An 18,634-nucleotide genomic window follows, 5' to 3' on the forward strand; every position below is an offset into this window, starting at 1 on the left:
GCACATATTTGTTTTACTAGACACTACCTGGAATTTAGTGTTCCCTCCAGTGTAGCAATAAGCCAGAGTAATAGAAGCATCTCTGAAACTTTTCACCACAAGGAAATCACATGCATTTTCTTATCCCATTATGGTGTCACAGAGACTGCTTAGTTATAGTGATTTTCAAACCCATTGGTGGAGCTTATTATTTAATAAAGACCTGCATGTGCTATACCCTAAATGTTTAAGAATATTTTGATATGTATATTAGAGTATACTTTGTTTCCTATGCAGTCCTTTGCATTTTAAATTATTATTATTTTAATTATTATTATTAATAGTAGTAGTATTACTACTACTACTACGAGTATTTGTATTGCTAGGAATTGAACTCAGAACTTTGCTCTTGCTCATGCTAGGTAAGTACTCTACCCTCAGCCTGCTTATTATTATTAGGCTTTTAAGAAACAGGATTTCATTTCGTTCCCTAGACTAGCCCTGAACTCCTGGGCTCAATCGATCTTCCTGCCTCAGCCTTCTTTGTAGTTGGGACTGCAGGCAGATGTCACTATGCCTGGTAACACCGTGCATTTTATAACACTTCACACCTTACTTTGATAAGAAGTTCCTTATGCTGTATCATTCTGCAAAAGATATTTATGGCATAAAAAAGATCGCTAAATTCTGTTCTGGTAGCAGGAGCCAAACAGTGAACAACAACAACAAAAATGATATGCTCTTGGCCCGGGATTTAGCTCAGTGGTTTCGCTGCCTGCTGTGCAAGCGCAGGGACTCGAGTTCGATCCCTGGTACCAAAAAAAAGGATATACTCTCATGGAAAGTGAGTAGTATAAGAAAAATAAGAAAGCCGGGGATTTAGCTCAGTGGTTCCGTTGCCTCCCTCGCAAGTGCAAGGACCTGAGTTCGATCCCTGGTACCAAAAAAAAAAAAAAAAAAAAGAAGTTGCTCTATATCCCTGTTTACCTGGAAAATCGAAACTGCAGAAAAGTTGAGATAACAGTCCAGCAAACACTGACTTGTCTGTTAATGTTGTGCCGCGACTCATGCACTCCTTCCATCCTTCCCTCCCTCTCTCCTGGAGGAAGAAAGCAATTTTTGTATAATCCCAAACATCTTAGTATTTTTTGATGCAGTGTAAAATTTAATAGCCATTAATTACTTTGCCTCTTATCCTAGGGGTGTCTGCCTCTTAATAACATTTTCCCCCCTCAGTTTTTTCAGGGAAGTAGCATCTTCAACATGTCTTAAAATCTTTAAAGTGTTGAAAAGATTTTAAACGGATGTCTGATGTTGTATAATAGAGAATAGAACCACCAATGTTATTGAACGTGGAATTTGAAATTTTCTTAATAATCACTGGTTTCTTTTCCATATCGAGTTTCTCATGGAATGTATGACATGAGTGGAATTAATTGTGCCTCCATGTTTGAATATCCCCACCAGAGTTTAGGCACTGTAAGAGCAGTTTCTGTTTTATATTGTATTCCTACTACCTTGGTGATCAGTAATTACTTACTGATTGAATGTAAAATTAAATGCAAAAAAGATGTTCTTTTTATTTTTTGGCATTGGAGATTAAACCCAGGGCCTTGTACATGCTGAACATGTGCTTTACCACTTAACTATGCCCCTGGCCCCAAGGATGTGAATACATTTTTCTTTAGTTCCAAAATATATCCATGATGCCTTCAAAGATGGTACTTATTTTGGTGACTTATTTTTTTTTTTTACTTTGGCTTTCTTGGTTTAAAAACAAAATGAAAGCTCTCAATTGTTACAAGAAGAGACAAACTATAAGGTGCTGTTTTCTCTTTGTGAATTATAGTGTCTCATCTACTATAAAGTTGGTTATGTTGTACTGAAAACAATGATTCATTGTGCTTCTGGTTTCTTTGAAGTGTGCACTCTCCTGAGATCTAAACTCCATTTCCCTAAATCAAAGATGTAAAAGTCATAATAGAAAGACTGAGAAAACCTAATACCTTTTCTCCCACAGAGCAGAAATTGGAAAATTTTAAATCACATTTTGAAATTTGTCTTCTAGTCAGTATTTACCTACAGTCTTATATGTTTAAAGAATGAAAACAAGCATATGAGATAGTTATTTTAATATTCCCAGATGGATTGTTTACAAATGAAATGATTAGAAAAACTTGATTTTAACATTTTATGTTAAATACAAGTATTTAACCTGAAGACAAACTGTCTATTAGAAGTAAAAGGAATTATATTTTATATTCTAAATATATCAATGAGTGGACAGTAATTAGCAGTTTAGGTAAGTTTGAGTTTTTAACAGACTGGCCCAATAAACCCATTTTATTGAAACAGCATATTTTAATACAAATGATTTAAATTATTGTTAATTTAGAAATAAAATATAGAAAGCAGTAATTAAATCTGTATTTCTGTTTGCAAAAATTGTTCTTTGCTCTTTTAATTATTAATTTGAACAATCTTAAAGAAGCTAAAATTGTAATTGCCTGTGTGAGTGTGGGAATTAGTGTATTTCCAAGTATGCATCTAAAATATCAGCCCTGCTTTTCACAGTCTTCCTATTGTTTCCTCAGTCTTGATGACGTCATGTGTTCAGTCACGCAGCTGAATGGCATAGACGATAGTTCTGCACCACTGTGTAGTTGGCCAGACTCTTTGCCCTTTTATTCCTCACTGGGTCTGGGGATCAAACCTTGAGCAAGATGCTCTGCTACTGAGCTACAGCCCCAGCCCTGACCCTGCACACTTTTGTTTATGTCTTCTAACTTCTGGGTCAAATGGATATGTGTTTTCATATTTTCTTTGTTAGTGGAATTAAGGTATAATAAGGCTGAAGAAATAAAATTAGCTGAGGGCCGGGGATTTAGCTCAGGGGTTTCACTGCCTGCTGCACAAGCGCAAGGACCCGAGTTCGATCCCTGGTACGAAAAACAAACAAACAAAAAAGAAATAAAATTAGCCAGATGTGGTAGTATAACACCTGGGAGGCTGAGGCAGGAGGAGCACAACTTCAAGGCTGACCTAGGTAACACACACACACACACACACACACACACACACACACACACACATCTGTATATATATGTGATATGGCCTGGGGATGAAGCTTGGGGGTAGAACACCCACCCCACAGTTCTTTCCCCAGTACCACATACCCACGTGCACACCCACACCCACACCAACAAGTGTTATTAAATGCTCTGTGTAATTGAAGAACATCTTGTGCTTAACAGTTGGTGAAATAAGTGCCAGTATTTGTTTCAACATGTTTAATCCTTGTTTATAGTAGCACAACACATAATAGCTAAATTTTGGAAATGGCATATATTACTATTAACGGATGAATAGATAAAGAAAATAGATATATATACACAGTGGAATACTACTCATTCCTAAAGAAGCATAAGCTTGAGTCATTTGTAGAATAATGGATGGATCTTGAGACCATAATGCTAAGTGAGATAAATCAACACAGAAGGTAAATATCCAGTGGTTTCTGTTGTGTGATAAACCAAAATGTGAATAATTTAAAGAGCAAAATAAAGGAGAAATGGTAGGAAACGGGGGTGGGTAGACTTTTTGGAGATGGGAAGGGGATCTGGAAAGGACAGAAGGAAGGGAAGGGGGAGTAAAAACAACCAAGATGTGATATGCATGTGCACCCATTCTCCAGAACAAGTTAACTATTAGGGACCACACGCATATACTAATAAAAAATAAACCTATTAAAAACACTAAGAAAAAAGAAAAGGGAAGTTAAATAACTCCAGGTCACAGAGCTTAATAAGTGGAAGAGTTGAGGCTTAACCAAAGTTGAGTTAGTTTTCAAGCATTGCATTTTTTACTGCTGTGTTCTGAAGTAATCTGAAATATACTTGATCTTAGCCAAAAGGCTGAGAAGTAATTGAAGTAAGCTGAAATAAATACTTAAGTGTCTTGGTTTTCTTTTTAACGAGGACTGTATTTTGTTAGTCTTTACCACTCTTCCTTTTTACTTTACAGGGATGGTTTTAGGTTTTCATCTCAAGAAGCTGCTTCTAGTTTTGGCGATGACAGACTGCTAATAGAAAAATTTATTGATAACCCTCGTCATATAGAAATTCAGGTCTGTACATTTTAAGATGCTTCTGATTATTATTTTATAGGCTCATACCCTCAGGTTTGTTTGCTTGCTACTGATCAAATCAAAAGAGTCCATTAGTTTTTTTAAAAAAGGAAAAAAGGATTTATTCAAATCTAGCTCCAAGGAGGTGGAGGGGCCTGTCTGCCTCAAATCACCATCTCACCTTGTACAGATGTGTTAGGGTCTTATATAGCAAGGAACAGTGTGAGACAAGACATGAGACTGTAGAAGTGTGCAGGCTGTTCCTTCCTGGACTCAGACCTCTCTCTCCCTTACCTAAGAAAATGAGGCTGTACTTGACCTACTTGTGCCAGCATCTGCATATTCTGTCCACTCCTCTGGACTGACAAGGAGGAAGCTGTTTCTGCCCTAAGCCTGAGGAAGTTTGGAAGTTAAGTGGCCTGAAGCCACTTAGCTCTAAAGGAAAGAAAAATCTATGAAGTTCCATTATGACTTTTAAGCAGTATCATTTATTTACTGTCATTGGAAACATCCCTTCTATTTAGAATGATTTTGAATTATTTCAGTAAGTTTAAATAAGTGTAAAATAAAGTGATCACCTGCTTTTGAAATTTGGTATAATTCTTGTCAAACAGTACTAGGATGATGGTTGGGATGGAAATGATGTAAAAATCAGTCTCCAAAAAGAAACAGTTCCACATTGTCTGTCCAGGTGAAGGATATTTTCGGCCTATAGAATCATTCAGTCTCTTTCTGAGATTGGGCCATTTTGGGGGCATTTTTTACAAGACAAAAGAGTCCTGTATAATTTCAGTTCACCAAAAGTCTGTTGTGACAGGTGTTCTGCTAGGAGGTGGTTATATAGAGTTGGCTAAATAATTTCTTCTGTTCGTATTGATTTAGCTAGTTGTTAAAATAGCTGTGGGATGGGCCGGGGATTTAGGTCAGTGGTTCCGGCGCCTGCCTTGCAAGTGCAAGGTCCCGAGTTCGAACTCCGGTACCAAAACAAAACAAAACAAAAATAGCTGTGGGAGTGTGGATTTCAACCAAACAAAACAAGGAAAAAAACTATACTGAAGTTTCTTTTAGTCAGAAATACCTTTGTGGTAATTTTACACATTGTGACTATGAATTGATAAAAGATGAACATCCAGTTAGTAACCCTTGAGTTTTAAGTATATTTTAAAATCTAACTTGGTGTGGATAGAGAACCAGAGAAGTAAATGAAAAAAACTATTATTTGCTGATATTGTCCCTTCTGTGGGGACATTATTTATGAGTAGAAAATCTTTCTGTATAACCCCAAATTTTTCAGAGTGGAAAAAAATGTTGATAGTTTTAAACATTGAATAAAAGATGCTTCCTTCTAGGGCTAGCAGGTGTTGTTTTATATTTTTTTGTTTTTAGATTTTCTACATTGAGATATTGCATTTATAGTGAAATTTACAAATTGTGTATAATTCAATAAAAACTTTATATGCACATGTGTAAATGTGTAACAACCATCCAAGTGTAGATTTGAAACATTTCTAATAAACCAAAGATTCTTTCATAACACTTTCCAATTAGTCTTTCTCCTTGGCTAGTGTGAATAACAGCTGGTCTGACAGCTAACATCATAGAGTGGTGTTTTCTGGTTGCTTTTTCAGGTGCTAGGTATCAAACCCAGGACTTCTGTGTTTTGGGTAAGTGCTCTACCACTGAGCTGCATCCCCAGCTCCACAGTTAGTTTTTGTCTATTCTTAAACTCCTTACAGGGCTGGGGATATAGCTGAATGGTAGCCTTGCTTAGTATGCACAAGGTTCTGGGCTCAGTCCTCATCACCACACATAAAACAAACCTTATATAAATGGAATCATTCAATATATACTTGTTTGTGTTTTTTTCATGCAACATCATATCACTGAAATTCTTCCATGAAGGTTGGCATTATCATTTGCTTTTAAAAAAATGTTCTGTGTTGTCTCATTGTTTGAATAACCCTTAATTTATTCATTTTGTTGTGTAGGTCATTGGGTTCTTCTCATTATTTTGATATTAGGAATAAATATTTTTAATATATTGAGAGCTATAGTTGGGTTACATGGTAAGATTATGTTTAATTTTAGTAGAGGCTGTGGTTGTAGTAATACATACTTTCAGCAACATATATGAGAGTTTCCATTGCAGCTTTCCTTTTCAATACTTGGTAATCTCAGTTTTTAAAAATGCATAGCCATTTTGTTGAACATGTGACAGCATCTGTTAAACTTAGATTTTCCTGATGAGTATTCATGTTAAAATAGAGTTTTATTGGAGTCTAACTTAAGTACACTTTGTACATCCAGATTAAGAGCTTTGTTTTTTTAGGTATTATATGTAGGTCTGTTACTCTTCTTGAATGAAAATTTTGTTTGGTATGAGATAGGATCAGAGTTTTTCTGTTTAGATATCCAGCTTGCCAGCATCATTTATTGTGGCAGCCATTTGTTATAATTTAAATATGACTTGGTCATTCACTTAATTATTTTGGTTTTAAAAGAAGCCTAGAAATCTGATACTGTGAACGTTCCAAATTCATTGTTTTTTTCCAGATAGTTTTGGCTCTTTTGTGGTTCCTTGATTTTTTCTGTGTGAATTTTAGATGTTACTATCAACCTACTTCCCTTTTTTCCATGTGGGATGTGGATTCAGGTTGATTGAATCTAGAGGCTATTCTGTGGAGAACTGACATTTTAACAAAATTGAATTTCCTAATCCATGGTAGGTCTTCCTTAGTCCTTCTCAGTATTGTTTTGATATAGTTGTTTGAGTACTGTTTTGAGTATAGAGGTTTTTCATTCAGTTTATTCCTAGATTTATTTATGACTGCATGCTGGGGACTGAACTCAAGGGAGTACTGAGCTACATCACTAGCCCTTTATATTTTTTAGATTTTGAGGCAGTTTTGCTTAGGTGCCCAGGTTAGCCTCCAACATGTGGTTCTTCTGCCTCAGTTCCCCAAGTAGCTGGGAATATAGGTGTGTGACACCATGCCTGGCTTAATCCTAGGAATTTGATAATTTTTGATACTATTATAAGTGTTTTCATTTTCTAAATTTCATTTCTCTGTTGTGTATTGTATATGTATAGAAATACAGTTGATTTTTGAGCATTAATCTTGAATCTGGTGTTTCTGCTAAAATTCACTTTTAAATTTTGTGTGCTTTAGTTATCTTTTGATGAGTAAAAAAACCCCTCAAAATGCAGTGATGTAAAGCATTTGTTCAGGCTACAAGGAGACTGCTCATGTTAATGTTTAGATATCTGAGTTTCCTAATAGAGCACGAGGTCCTTGAGGGCATAGACTAAGTCTTACTTCTTTGCTGTTCCCAGCAACCAAGCCTTTGTCTTTCATATTACTCATAGTCAATAAATGCTTGTTAGTTTGTGTAAAGTAATTACTTGTCTACATCAGTCTTTTGGTTTATTTTAATTAGCCGCAGCCTATAGCTTGGATGGTATTTTTAAACATAGGTGAAAATGACTCCCAGGAGTTTGACGGGACAAAACATATGTTTCTCATATCCAATGTATAATTGGAAGTTTATTACTTACTTATTTTTCTTCAGTTTCCACCATTTATATTGAAGAATTTGTGCACATGATAAGGATATTCTGCAAAAAAACAAGCTTTTACCTCTTCTCTGAGTCCCCTGCGTTTTGTCCCTAGATGAATACACTGTTACTGTTTATTGAATGATCATCCAGTGTCTCTTAAGAAAATATGGGTATATCACTTGTTTTTTACATGAGCTGTCACATACTGTGCCCTTTCTCATACTGAAACTGTGCACTGACAGTGTGAATACTACTCTGTTTATATCCTCATGTCCAGTGTTTCTCAACACGGGAACTCCTGGCATTTCCTGGGCTGGGCTTAGGATTGCATTATGTGAACCAGTCTGTTCTGGAGCTTTATTTAAGAAGTAAAATAGCTTGGAATTTTAAAAATATATATGTTTAGCATATATATATGTATATATATATATACATATACATATATATATATATATATATATATATAGCTGTCTTTAAAAAGAAACATTATAGTAAATGGGAAAAAGCTGAAAAAAGGTGAAAGCATTTCCTCTAAAATCAAGAATAAGACAAGATGTCCATACTCACCAGTCCTACTCAATATAGTACTGTACTTGGAATTTTAGCCAGAGCAATTTTAAGCAAGAGAAAGGATAAATGGGAAAGGAAGAAGCCAATTATCTTTATTTGTACACAATATGATTCTATACTTAAAATCCAAAAAAAATTTTAGAGTTCATACGGAAATTCAGCAAAGTAGCAGAATACAAAATCAACATTATAAAAGTCAATAGTTTTTCTAAAAAAACGCAGTAGCTGGGCTGGGGATTTAACCCAGTGGTGCCACCACTGCCTCACATGCGCAAGGTCCTGAGTTCTATCCCAGGTACCAAAAAACCAAACAAACTAGTAGCTGATTTTCTAAAAATCTGCGGTGAGCTAGCTGAGAAAGAAATCAGGAAAACAATTCCATTTATAATTGCTTAAAAAAAAAAACCCTAGGACTTGTTTGGGATAAAAAAAACCCTCTACAATTAAAATTATAGAGCACTGAAGAAAGAAATTAAAGATACTAGAAGATGGAAAGACTTTCCACATTTACTTATTGGCAAATTAATATTGTTAAAATGTCCATATTAGTGAAAGTAATCTGTAGATTCAGTACAATCCCCGATCCAAATCCCAGTGACATTCTTCAAGAACTAGAAAAAACAATCCTAGTTTTCATATGGAAACACAAAAGACCCACAATAGCAAAAGCAATCCTAAAGAAAAAGCAAGGCTGGAGGCATTACAATTTCAAATTATACTGCAAAGCCATAGTTAACGAACCAGCATGTTACTGGCACAAAAACAGACACATAGACCAATGGAATAGAATAGAAGACATGGTAGCTATCTGATTCTTGACAAAGGGATCAAAAACATGTTGGAGAAAAAGCCTCTTTAACAAATGATGCTGGGAAAGCTGGATATCCATATGTAGAAGATTGAAACCAGATCCCTATCTCTCACTCTATAGAAAAAAATCAATTCAAAATAGATCAAAGACCTAGATTTAAGACCCGAAACACTGAAAATGCTAGAAGAAAACAGGGGAAATACTTGAAGTCATATGCACAATCATGAAGACTTCCTGAATAGGACTTCACTAGCACAGAAAATAGTAGCAAGCATCAACAAATGGGACCACATCAAATTGAAAGTTTCTACACAGCAAAGGAAATAACCAAGAGTGGAGAGACAGCCTAGAAAGAAAATATTTGCCAGGTACTCTTCCAACAGAGGATTAATATCTAGAAGGTATAAGGAACTCTTTAACACCAAAAAAAAAAAAAAAAAAAAAAAAAACCAACTAAAAAACAAAACAAAACAAGAAAAATAGCTCTATCAATAAAATGTACATGAAACTCTTTCCCTCAAAAAAAATTTTTTTTGGAAGCTAGTCCCAGCACCCAGAGGGAGGCTCCCCCGCCACCATTCCATGCTCCTGGGGTGGAGAGGTTGGGCCAGTCCCAGCACCCAGAGGGAGGCTCCCCTACCGCCATTCCACACTCCTAGGGCGGAGAAGGTGAGCTGCTCTGGCGCCAGAAGCACCCCCCCCACCCCCGCCCTGTGGAAATGAGAAGACACGTAAACAAGCCTCAAAAACAGACTTCCAGATCACCTGTTAGCAACCCCAAAGGGAAACGAGATGCAACAATGTGATAACCACCTGGACTCTCTGAACTGGCAACAAAAGAGGATCTGGGAAAAATGAAATCAGAAATAATTACTCAAATAACAGCAAAGGTTGTGCTCATAGTGCAAGACATGATTAATAAATCTAGAGAGGACACAGATAAAAAAAATAGAGGATCTGAGGAACATGATGGAATCCCAACAAAGGAAACAGTGGAATCCATAAAGCAGATGCAAACAGATTTCCAGGAGATTAAAAACTCCATTAAAAGTCTGCACAGCAGAATGAACCAATGTGAGGATAGAATTTCACATAGATAAGATGGCAATTAGTGATCAGGAAAAGAAAAATTGCTTTAAAATTGTAAGGGAACATGAGAAATCAATCCAGCAGCTGCTAGATGATGCAAAGAAGAATAACGTAAGACTGATTGGAGTCAGTGAAGAAAGAGGAGAGCGTGCAGATGACATGAAAAAACTGTTCACAGAAGTGATGGCAGAAAACTTCCCAAGCAGGGGAAAAGAACTTGACATACAGATAAGTGAGGCATATAGGACTCCAGCTAGCCTTGATCAAAAAAAATGTACACATAGGCATATAATAGTTAGGATTCCAGAAATCCAACAGAAGAACAAAATTCTACAAGCAGTGAGAGAAAAGAAACAAATCACATACAAAGGAAAGCCCATCAGAATCACAGCAGACTTCTCAGTGCAAACCCTCAAGGCAAGAAGAGCTTGGAGTGATGTATTTCAAGCCCTAAAGGAAAACAGCCTCCAACCCAGATTGATGTACCCTGCAAAAGTATCTTTCAAAATTGATGGAGAAATAAGATACTTTCATGATAAAGAGCACCTCAGGTACTTCATGAATACCAAACCAGCATTCCAAAAATTTTTAGATATTATCCTAGGAAAAGTCAATGAGGATCACAACCCCAGGAAGCCCAGCAGAATGAATCCATTGGGCGTGACAAATTAAACGCAAAGGGGGAGAATCCAACAAAAAGAAAAAGTCATGACAAGGCTTTTAAAACTTTTAACTTCATCTCCCTAATGAGTGTATAATTCAATCTTGTTATTGTATTGATTAGTATTTTTCTGATTCTAGAGCTGCACACCTTTCCTTGTGCTGTACTGGCTATTTATTATCTTCTTATGTCTACTTTTTAATTGGGTTGTCTATTAATGAGCTTTAAGAGTTCTTTATATATTCTGGTCATAGGTTATATGCATTGTAAATATGGTCTGTTTAAGGACTACTTTTCATTTTAATGATGTCATTTAAACTTCTAAATGTTGATGGAATCTCATTTATCAATTTTTTTCTTTTATACATCATGTTTTTTGTATCCAGGGTAGTTCTTGCCTACCCTAAATTCATAAACATTTTCCCATATAATTTCTTCTTAAAGTTTTATACTTTTAGGCTTTCATATTTAGGTTCATAGATCCCTTCAAGTTATTTTTATGTATGGAAATAAAGGGTGGAGGTTAATTTTTTATATATGGATACCAGGTGTTCTAGTGCCATTTGCTGAAAACACTATCTTTTCCTCAGCTCTTGAATTGAGTTTATATTCTATAAAATGTTAATGTTAAATAATCTTTCAAAACTCAGTAGACCATATATGTGTGGTTCTATTTCTAGATTCTCTGTTTTATTCCAATGATCTATATGTCTTTCCTTACACCAACACTGTCTTGATTACTGTAGCTTTAGAAGAAGTCTTAAAATTAGGTACTAAACGTCTTCCCCAACACTGTTTTTTTTTTTTTTTTTAACTTTTCTAGGTCCTTTGTACTCCTACATAACTTTTAAATTTCAATATCCAATTCTTCATTTATAGCAAGTATAATATAGACCTGAATTTTTATATATACCTTGCGTTTTCTAATGCTGCTAAATTCATATACAAGTTCTAGGGGCTCCTAGAGATTTCTTAGTATTTTCTCTGTAGATGATCATTTCATCTACATATAAAGAGTTTGCTTCTACCTTGCCAATCCTATCCTAATTGTGTCATTTTATTGCCAGACTATTTTGGTTTGGGCCTATGTTTCAAAGTTTAATGGACAGATAAAGAGTAAGCATATCTGCCCATGTTCCCCACCTTAAGGAGAAAGCATTGTATCTTCTCCATTCATATAAGGCGTTCTTGCTGGAAGTATAGAGTACATGTCTTTAATCTGTTGAGAAGGTTCTGTTCTGCTTCTAGTCTCCTGATAGCTTTTACCCTGAACAGCTGTGGAAATTAGTCCAATACTTTTTCTCCAGCTAGTGTCAGGATCATATAGCTTTTTCCTTTCCTCTGTTAAAATGATGACTTTTGGGGGTGGATCTTCCGATGCTGAACCAACACTGCCATCCCTATAACAAAACCGCTTTCTACATCCTGCCAGATCTGACTTCTAATAGTTTATTTTGTTAAAGAAATTTCTATCTATGTTCATACTTTTTCTTCTATTATCTTTATCCAATTTTAGGATTAGCACAATGTTGAGTTCCTAAAATGAGGGGAGAAGTTTTCCTTTTTTTTTTCTGCTTTAAATGTTTGATATAATTTATCAGTTAAAATGTATATGATCCTGTTGTTGTCATATAGGTAGGTTTTCAAGCTAGGAATACACTTTCTTTAATAGGTGCTATTCAAATTTTATATTTCCTCCAGAGTTAGTTTCATTAATTTGTCTTCCAAGGTACTTCTTAGAAGTTGTCAAATTTATTTCAAAACAGATTTTTGAAATATGCTTTCTATTCCTTTTAAATTCTGTAAAATCTGTGGTAATGTCTCCTAGGTCTTGATATTTTAATTTTAAAAATGGATAATTGAGGGCCAGGGATTTAGTTCAGTGGTTTTGCCACCTGCTGTACAAGCACAAGGACCCGAGTTCAATCCCTGGTACCAAAAAAAAAAAAAAAAATGGATAATTGATATTGTGTAATAGGAAGTGAAGGTCTAAAGGAGCAGGGGAAGTGGGAGGGATAGGGGAAAGGAAAGAAGGGAAAAGAAAAGATATGAGAAAAGGAAAAAAATGGAAACAAAATCTTTGCAAATAGGGAAGGGTGGAGGGGTTGAAGGGAGGGCAGGGGAAGGGGAAAAAATAAGAAAAAAAATTTGTTTTTGGGTACTGGGGATCAAACTTAGGACCTTGTGCTTTCTAGGCAGGCGGTGGATCCTCAAATATTTTTGATAAAGGTGTTTATTGAATTCTGGGTTGTAAATATCAAGTTTTCCTTTATGAAAATCAATCTAAAAAATGTTTTGAGAGGTGCCTATGTTCAGTGAGGTTTGAATATTAAAAACCAAGAGAGAATGCATTGAGAAAATGTTATCTGGGCATGACTCAGTGGGGGTGGCAGGTTTTTTGGGGTTTTTTCCAAATGGTACTATTTTCTCAGGTTTTAAGTGATAAACATGGAAATGCTTTGTGGCTTAATGAAAGAGAATGCTCAGTTCAGAGAAGAAATCAGAAGGTGGTGGAGGAAGCACCAAGGTAAGAAGAATGATTATAAAATAATGCCTTGCTTTAGCTGGGCGTAGTGCCATACGCCTGTAGTCCCATCACTCTGGGAAACTGAGGCAGAAGGATCACTAGTTCAAGCCCAACCTCAGCGATTTAGTGAGACATTGTCTCAAAAACAAGCAAGACAAAGAAACTTGCTTTTTTATGTGTTATCTAGATTTACTTTTCATTTTATTAACCAAATATTATTTAATATTAATTTTGACTAAGTTTTTACAAATAAGAATTTTTTCTTGATAGTCCTCCTAGTGCATAAAAATGAGAGAATACTTGAAAAAGAAGTGGGTTTTTATTAGAAGAGAAAGTTGTGTAAGCAACTAACTCATACTTTTACAGCCTTCTAGGTGGTATAAATTACTGATGTTTCATGGAATTTTCAAAATTTACACCTTCAGGTTCTCATGTTGGTGAAGGTTTCCTAACATTCTTCCTGAATTTTTCCTTCCATGAAATGACTTCTGGGGCATAGTTCTTAAAAAATTTTTGATTTATTACAGCCTCTTTGGGTTCTTTTCTAGGCCACTTTTCATGTTTTGCGTAGCAGTTTTGTGGAGCCTCATTTCTAAGTTGATGCTGGGTTGGTATTTGTGTATATTCTGATATTCTTAAAAGCCACTAGTTGAGTTTGCATAGTTATTTTGAATTACCAGGCACTAAACAGTATATCCAGTTATAGTTTTAGTCAGATAACCAGCATGCCTTAATATAATGTGTGTATAGTAGGTGTGAATATGAGTGAATTTTTAATCACAGGGCAATAGTAAAAATTAAACTATTTCAGTTATATTAGTGTAAATAATTATGGTATGGTATAGTAGTTTTTAAGACATAGTCCCCAAGTCCTGTGACATTTTTCTCATTGAATGATGAAGGGAAGGATCTGCGTCACCTTCACTCGATTCTTTGTCCTGTCATTACTTGACCAATAAAGTATATAGATGTAGTGCTGTACAAATTTCCAGCCTGAATCTCATAAAAATCCCAGCTTCCCCTCGTCCCTTGGAATGCTCACTCTTAAAAATCAGCCTCCACTGCAGCCTACGTGGGCCTGGCACTGGGACATAGGGAAGGGAGAGGAAAAGGCAAAGGAATGCTCTCCCTGTGCCCTCGCCCCCTTGGGACTTTAGTAAGGGTCCTGGAAGCTGCAGCCTTGATTACTTAGCATCAGTCTTCAGTTAGGCCTTCAGCTAGGGAGGCTTGGAAATGCCTTTTTTCCTTTAGTGACTGATTACAAGCTGAGCTAAAATTCTAGGAGTCTTTTGCAACTTTGTGTTTTCTTGTCTACCTTATCACTTCCAATTCAATTAACTTTCTCTTAAAAAACAAAATGAAACTTATTCAGGTCTTATCAGGGATAGGAATCTTTCGCAGACTGGAAACTTTGATTTATGATTTTTGTTTCTTCTCTTTCTTTAGAAATGGAAGTTTCTCATATGAACATCTCATTTATTAACTTAAAAAAGAGGAAAATTTCAAGCAGTAGGAAGCAAAATTTTTGAAAAAAAATAAACCCAGGGATAATCATTAACAAAAGCTTGATATTTATCTGTGTACTATAAAATGTTCAAAAAAGGGCCTAAGTAGTTTTCAGCTCTGAGAGGAAGAATTTACCACTGTGCTTTGAGGGTAATGCTTAGGTTCCTATTGTCTCTACACCTCACTATTTAGGGTTTATTGTAAGGAAAAGGATAACTTGCTCAACAGCACTGAAATTCTCCAAATTCTATGATATTAATATTTAGTTGGGTTGTTTCTTTTGGTTACATTAGTTCTGCCAGCCAGTTATTGAAATGCCATTGAAATCTATATTCATTAGGTTAATGCAGAACTATGAATTATGAGTCAAATTTAAGGCACCTGAGCCCATTGCTTAATCCTAACATTACCAAAACGAGGACAGCATGAAGTACAGTATATATCCCACTTGTGATAATATTGCCATCTCCACCCCAACTAAATGAATCTATTAAGGCTTTAGATATAACTATCAGTTCATATAAATTGAAATATAATACAAGGTTAAAAGATTAAAAGACATATGGGCAACCAGGAGGCATGGTTGTGCACATCTATAATCCCAGCTACTGGGTAGGCTGAGGAAGGATGATTGAAAGTTCAAGCCTAGCCTGGACAACTTAGTGGCTTAGTGAGACTCTGTCTCAGAATAAAAAATAAAATGGGCTGGGGGATTAAGCTCAGTGAATGGGCCATGGGTTTGCTCCCCACTATGTGTATACACACACACACACGCACACCCCACATGGAGTGGCATGTAGCTGAACCCAGAACGTGAGGAATGAGACAAGAAAATGACCAGGTCCTTAGTCAAAAAGGGGGAGGGAGCATTATAAATTAAAAGAAGCTTAAACTACAAGAAGTCAAAGAGATCTTCTGTATAAAGATATTTATGAGGTAATCAAGGAAATTTGAATACCAGCTGGTTATTAGTTAAATACTGACTGTTAAGGAATGGTTAGTTTTTAAAATGTCATTGTGTTACAAAACAATTCTTATCTCTTAGAAATGGGAGTTTTTATAGATAGAAGGATACGTAATTTGAGATTTGTTTTAAAAAAGAAGTGGGTATGGTAGAGAGCTGGGCATGTAGCGTAGGTAAAACAAGAAAGTTTATATATCAGTAATTATTACATACTGGAGACAGGTACATACATGTTCTTTACACTTTTCCATAGTAAACATTTAGACCTTGTCACCTAAATCTTATTTGAGAATAACATTAATCTATGAATCTTACTTGGAAATAACATTAGTCAGATTTGGAGAAACAAACCTGAAATTGCAGGTTATTTGATAATCATTTTTTCAGGGTTTTAAAAAATCATTTTAGTTTTACTTGCCTGCTGGAAGGTGATTTTGATATTTTGAAACAAAGTTATTAGGGTTTATTAGATGTACAGTCAGTTCATCTTATTTGTAGCAGTTATGTTCTATCAAGACATAATGAACACTGCATTAGCAAATACTGCTCTGTTATTCCTAGGGGAAATACAGGGTTAGGATTCTGCAAGCCTTTGGTCATAACATTTTTATGTAACGTGTGACATTTTACATTTTATGCAACTGATCAGTACATAACCTTGTTTTTGTTTTTGGAACCGGGGATTGAACTCGGGTCCTTGTGCTTGCGCAGCAGGTGGTGAAACCACTGAGCTAAATCCCTGGCCCCAACATGACCTTGTTTTAAGTATGTTTCCATTGAAAGGCACCCCATTTAATATATGTCATTGATTTTAACATTGAGCTCCCAGTCTAGGCTGACAAGACCATAACACCTGGCTTAATGAAGCTTATCTCACACATAGGTTTTCTCTGTGAGGCAGTTCATAGCCTTTCTGCTCTTAGGAACACTGATGGCATATAAGCACAGTACTCAGGGGCCATTTTAAACAGTGGAATCACCAAAATAAGAACAAAAGGGACACTAAATAGACTTTGAAAAGGACACTGGTTGAGTACGAGCAGTGAAATAAGGCAGAGTGTTGTCTTGTTCATCCTTAGCATCCTAATAGCCTCAAAGTTTTCCTCTGTGTGGCTCACAATGACCAATAAGGGCTGAATTTGAGATTAGAAATAAATGTTAGCAATTAGGTAAATTTGCAGATACGGATTCAGGAATAATGAGGGTTCAATGTACATGTCAATTTCTTAGAAATTATTTTCTTTCAGTTTTAGCTTGAAGGAACTCTGTATGTTAAATTTTGCTAGTTGAATAGTAGCAAAATTTCATAAATGGATTAAAGTTGTAGTATAATGTGAAAGGTTCAAATGTTTTATAAAAATTTGACAATTTCTTAAGTGTGTTGTACAGAATGCAATAAGCATACACTAAAATTTATATAATGCATATAACAGTATGGACTCGATATAGATGATCTATAACTTAGGAAAATTTTAAAAATTTATATAAATGCACACAGAAGACAACTTGATGTTTGTTCAAAATGCAGACAATTATTTCTGTATTTGTAGCATTTTTTTAGATACTGAGACGCGAAGAGCTATGGGAGAACAAGCTGTAGCACTTGCCAAAGCAGTAAAGTACTCCTCTGCAGGAACTGTGGAGTTTCTTGTGGACTCCAAAAAGAATTTTTATTTTCTGGAAATGAATACGAGACTCCAGGTAAGACAATTGTTTTTATTCCTCTGTGTGGCTCTATAATTTACCCCTCTTCGTTTACCCTTTTTTGTTTGCAGTTTTTTTTTCTAAAATTTTGTTCTCTAGAACTTAAAAATTGAGCCAGTAAAGATTTAATTTTTACACTTGTCTTAAGAAATCTATTAAGAGGACAGATAAGTGTCTGGTTAACTTAAAGGTCTATGTCTAGCTCCTCAGCTTTGTTACTGTTAATACTTCATTTGGAAATTCCACTTTGGCTTTTTCTTGAACTTTTCAGAATGAACTGTATCTATTAGGGCTCATGTGCTATTAAGGGAAACTACTCTCAAAAAGTTAAATGCTTACAAAAATCTGTGGTAGATAGAGGTGGAAGGAGGAAAGAAGGTAACCTAAAGTGAACTTCCTAGAATGACTCCCATAATGATAGCGCCCCACCAGGCTCCCAGAGGAACTCCTACCTCTGCTGGTTAGGAAGGTGAGAAGTCCAGCAGCTGCCCCTGGATCTGTGGACTTTAGGGACATACTTCCTCAGTTCTAGCCAAAATCTCCAGACATCACTGGGGCTGTAAGAGGTGGCTTTACTTCTTCCTTCCCTTTCCTCTTTCATTCAAATTGTGAACTATACACATACAGTATAGTATATAGAGCACAAATGTATAGTTAAAAAATTATAAAGCAAAAATTCCTATATGTTTAGCTGAGTGTAGAAGTACAAAAGTGCCAGCACTTTTTGCCCTGGCCCCTCATTTTCTTCTTTTTCTTAATTATTCCCTCTCCAGCTTCTCTAGAGCTCTATCTTTTGCAGTCTGTATTCTCAATACCTCACATTTCCGTCTAGTTCTGCTTTTGAATTATGCACACCTAAGCAGCAATATTAGTTTTGTCTGTTTCTCTTTTTAAACTTATGTAAATGTGATCATGTAGAATATATTCCTTTGTGCTTCTTTTTTAAAAAAGATTTTCTTGAATTTTATTATCAAATCTCTACTTCTAGAAACACTGAACTAAAAAGGGGAACACACTGGGCAAACACATCACCGGAGAGACAGGATAACAGTGGTTAAAAACCTGAATTGTGGAACCGCACAATTTCAGCTCTACTGCTAACTCTGGCTTTCTTTCTTAATATTGTATTTTTGAAGTT

At 35.7% G+C, this 18,634-nt stretch overlaps 1 protein-coding gene across 19 annotated transcripts in view; it reads left to right on the plus strand.

Annotated features, from left to right (window-relative positions):
* The window catches only part of Pcca (propionyl-CoA carboxylase subunit alpha), a 399,147-nt gene that overhangs the window by 172,290 nt on the left and 208,223 nt on the right, over positions 1 to 18,634 (plus strand). For 18 of the 19 annotated variants that reach the window (XR_015443859.1, XR_002387412.2, XM_087193202.1 and 15 more), the window contains 3 exons: positions 4,003 to 4,105; positions 13,228 to 13,322; positions 17,343 to 17,493. Coding sequence is in view for 17 of the 19 variants with exons in the window: in XM_087193202.1 (XP_087049328.1) it covers positions 4,003 to 4,105; positions 13,228 to 13,322; positions 17,343 to 17,493 (349 nt within the window). In the remaining 2 variants the exon portion in view is untranslated. The remainder of the gene's footprint in view (positions 1 to 4,002; positions 4,106 to 13,227; positions 13,323 to 17,342; positions 17,494 to 18,634) is intronic. The other variant, XM_021239375.2, reaches the window with a different exon arrangement.

Source organism: Heterocephalus glaber, unplaced genomic scaffold (genome assembly GCF_053883595.1).
Source record: "Heterocephalus glaber isolate CG9 unplaced genomic scaffold, H.glaber_assembly_v1.0 deba00001579, whole genome shotgun sequence".
Classification (NCBI taxonomy): Eukaryota; Metazoa; Chordata; class Mammalia; order Rodentia; family Bathyergidae; genus Heterocephalus; species Heterocephalus glaber.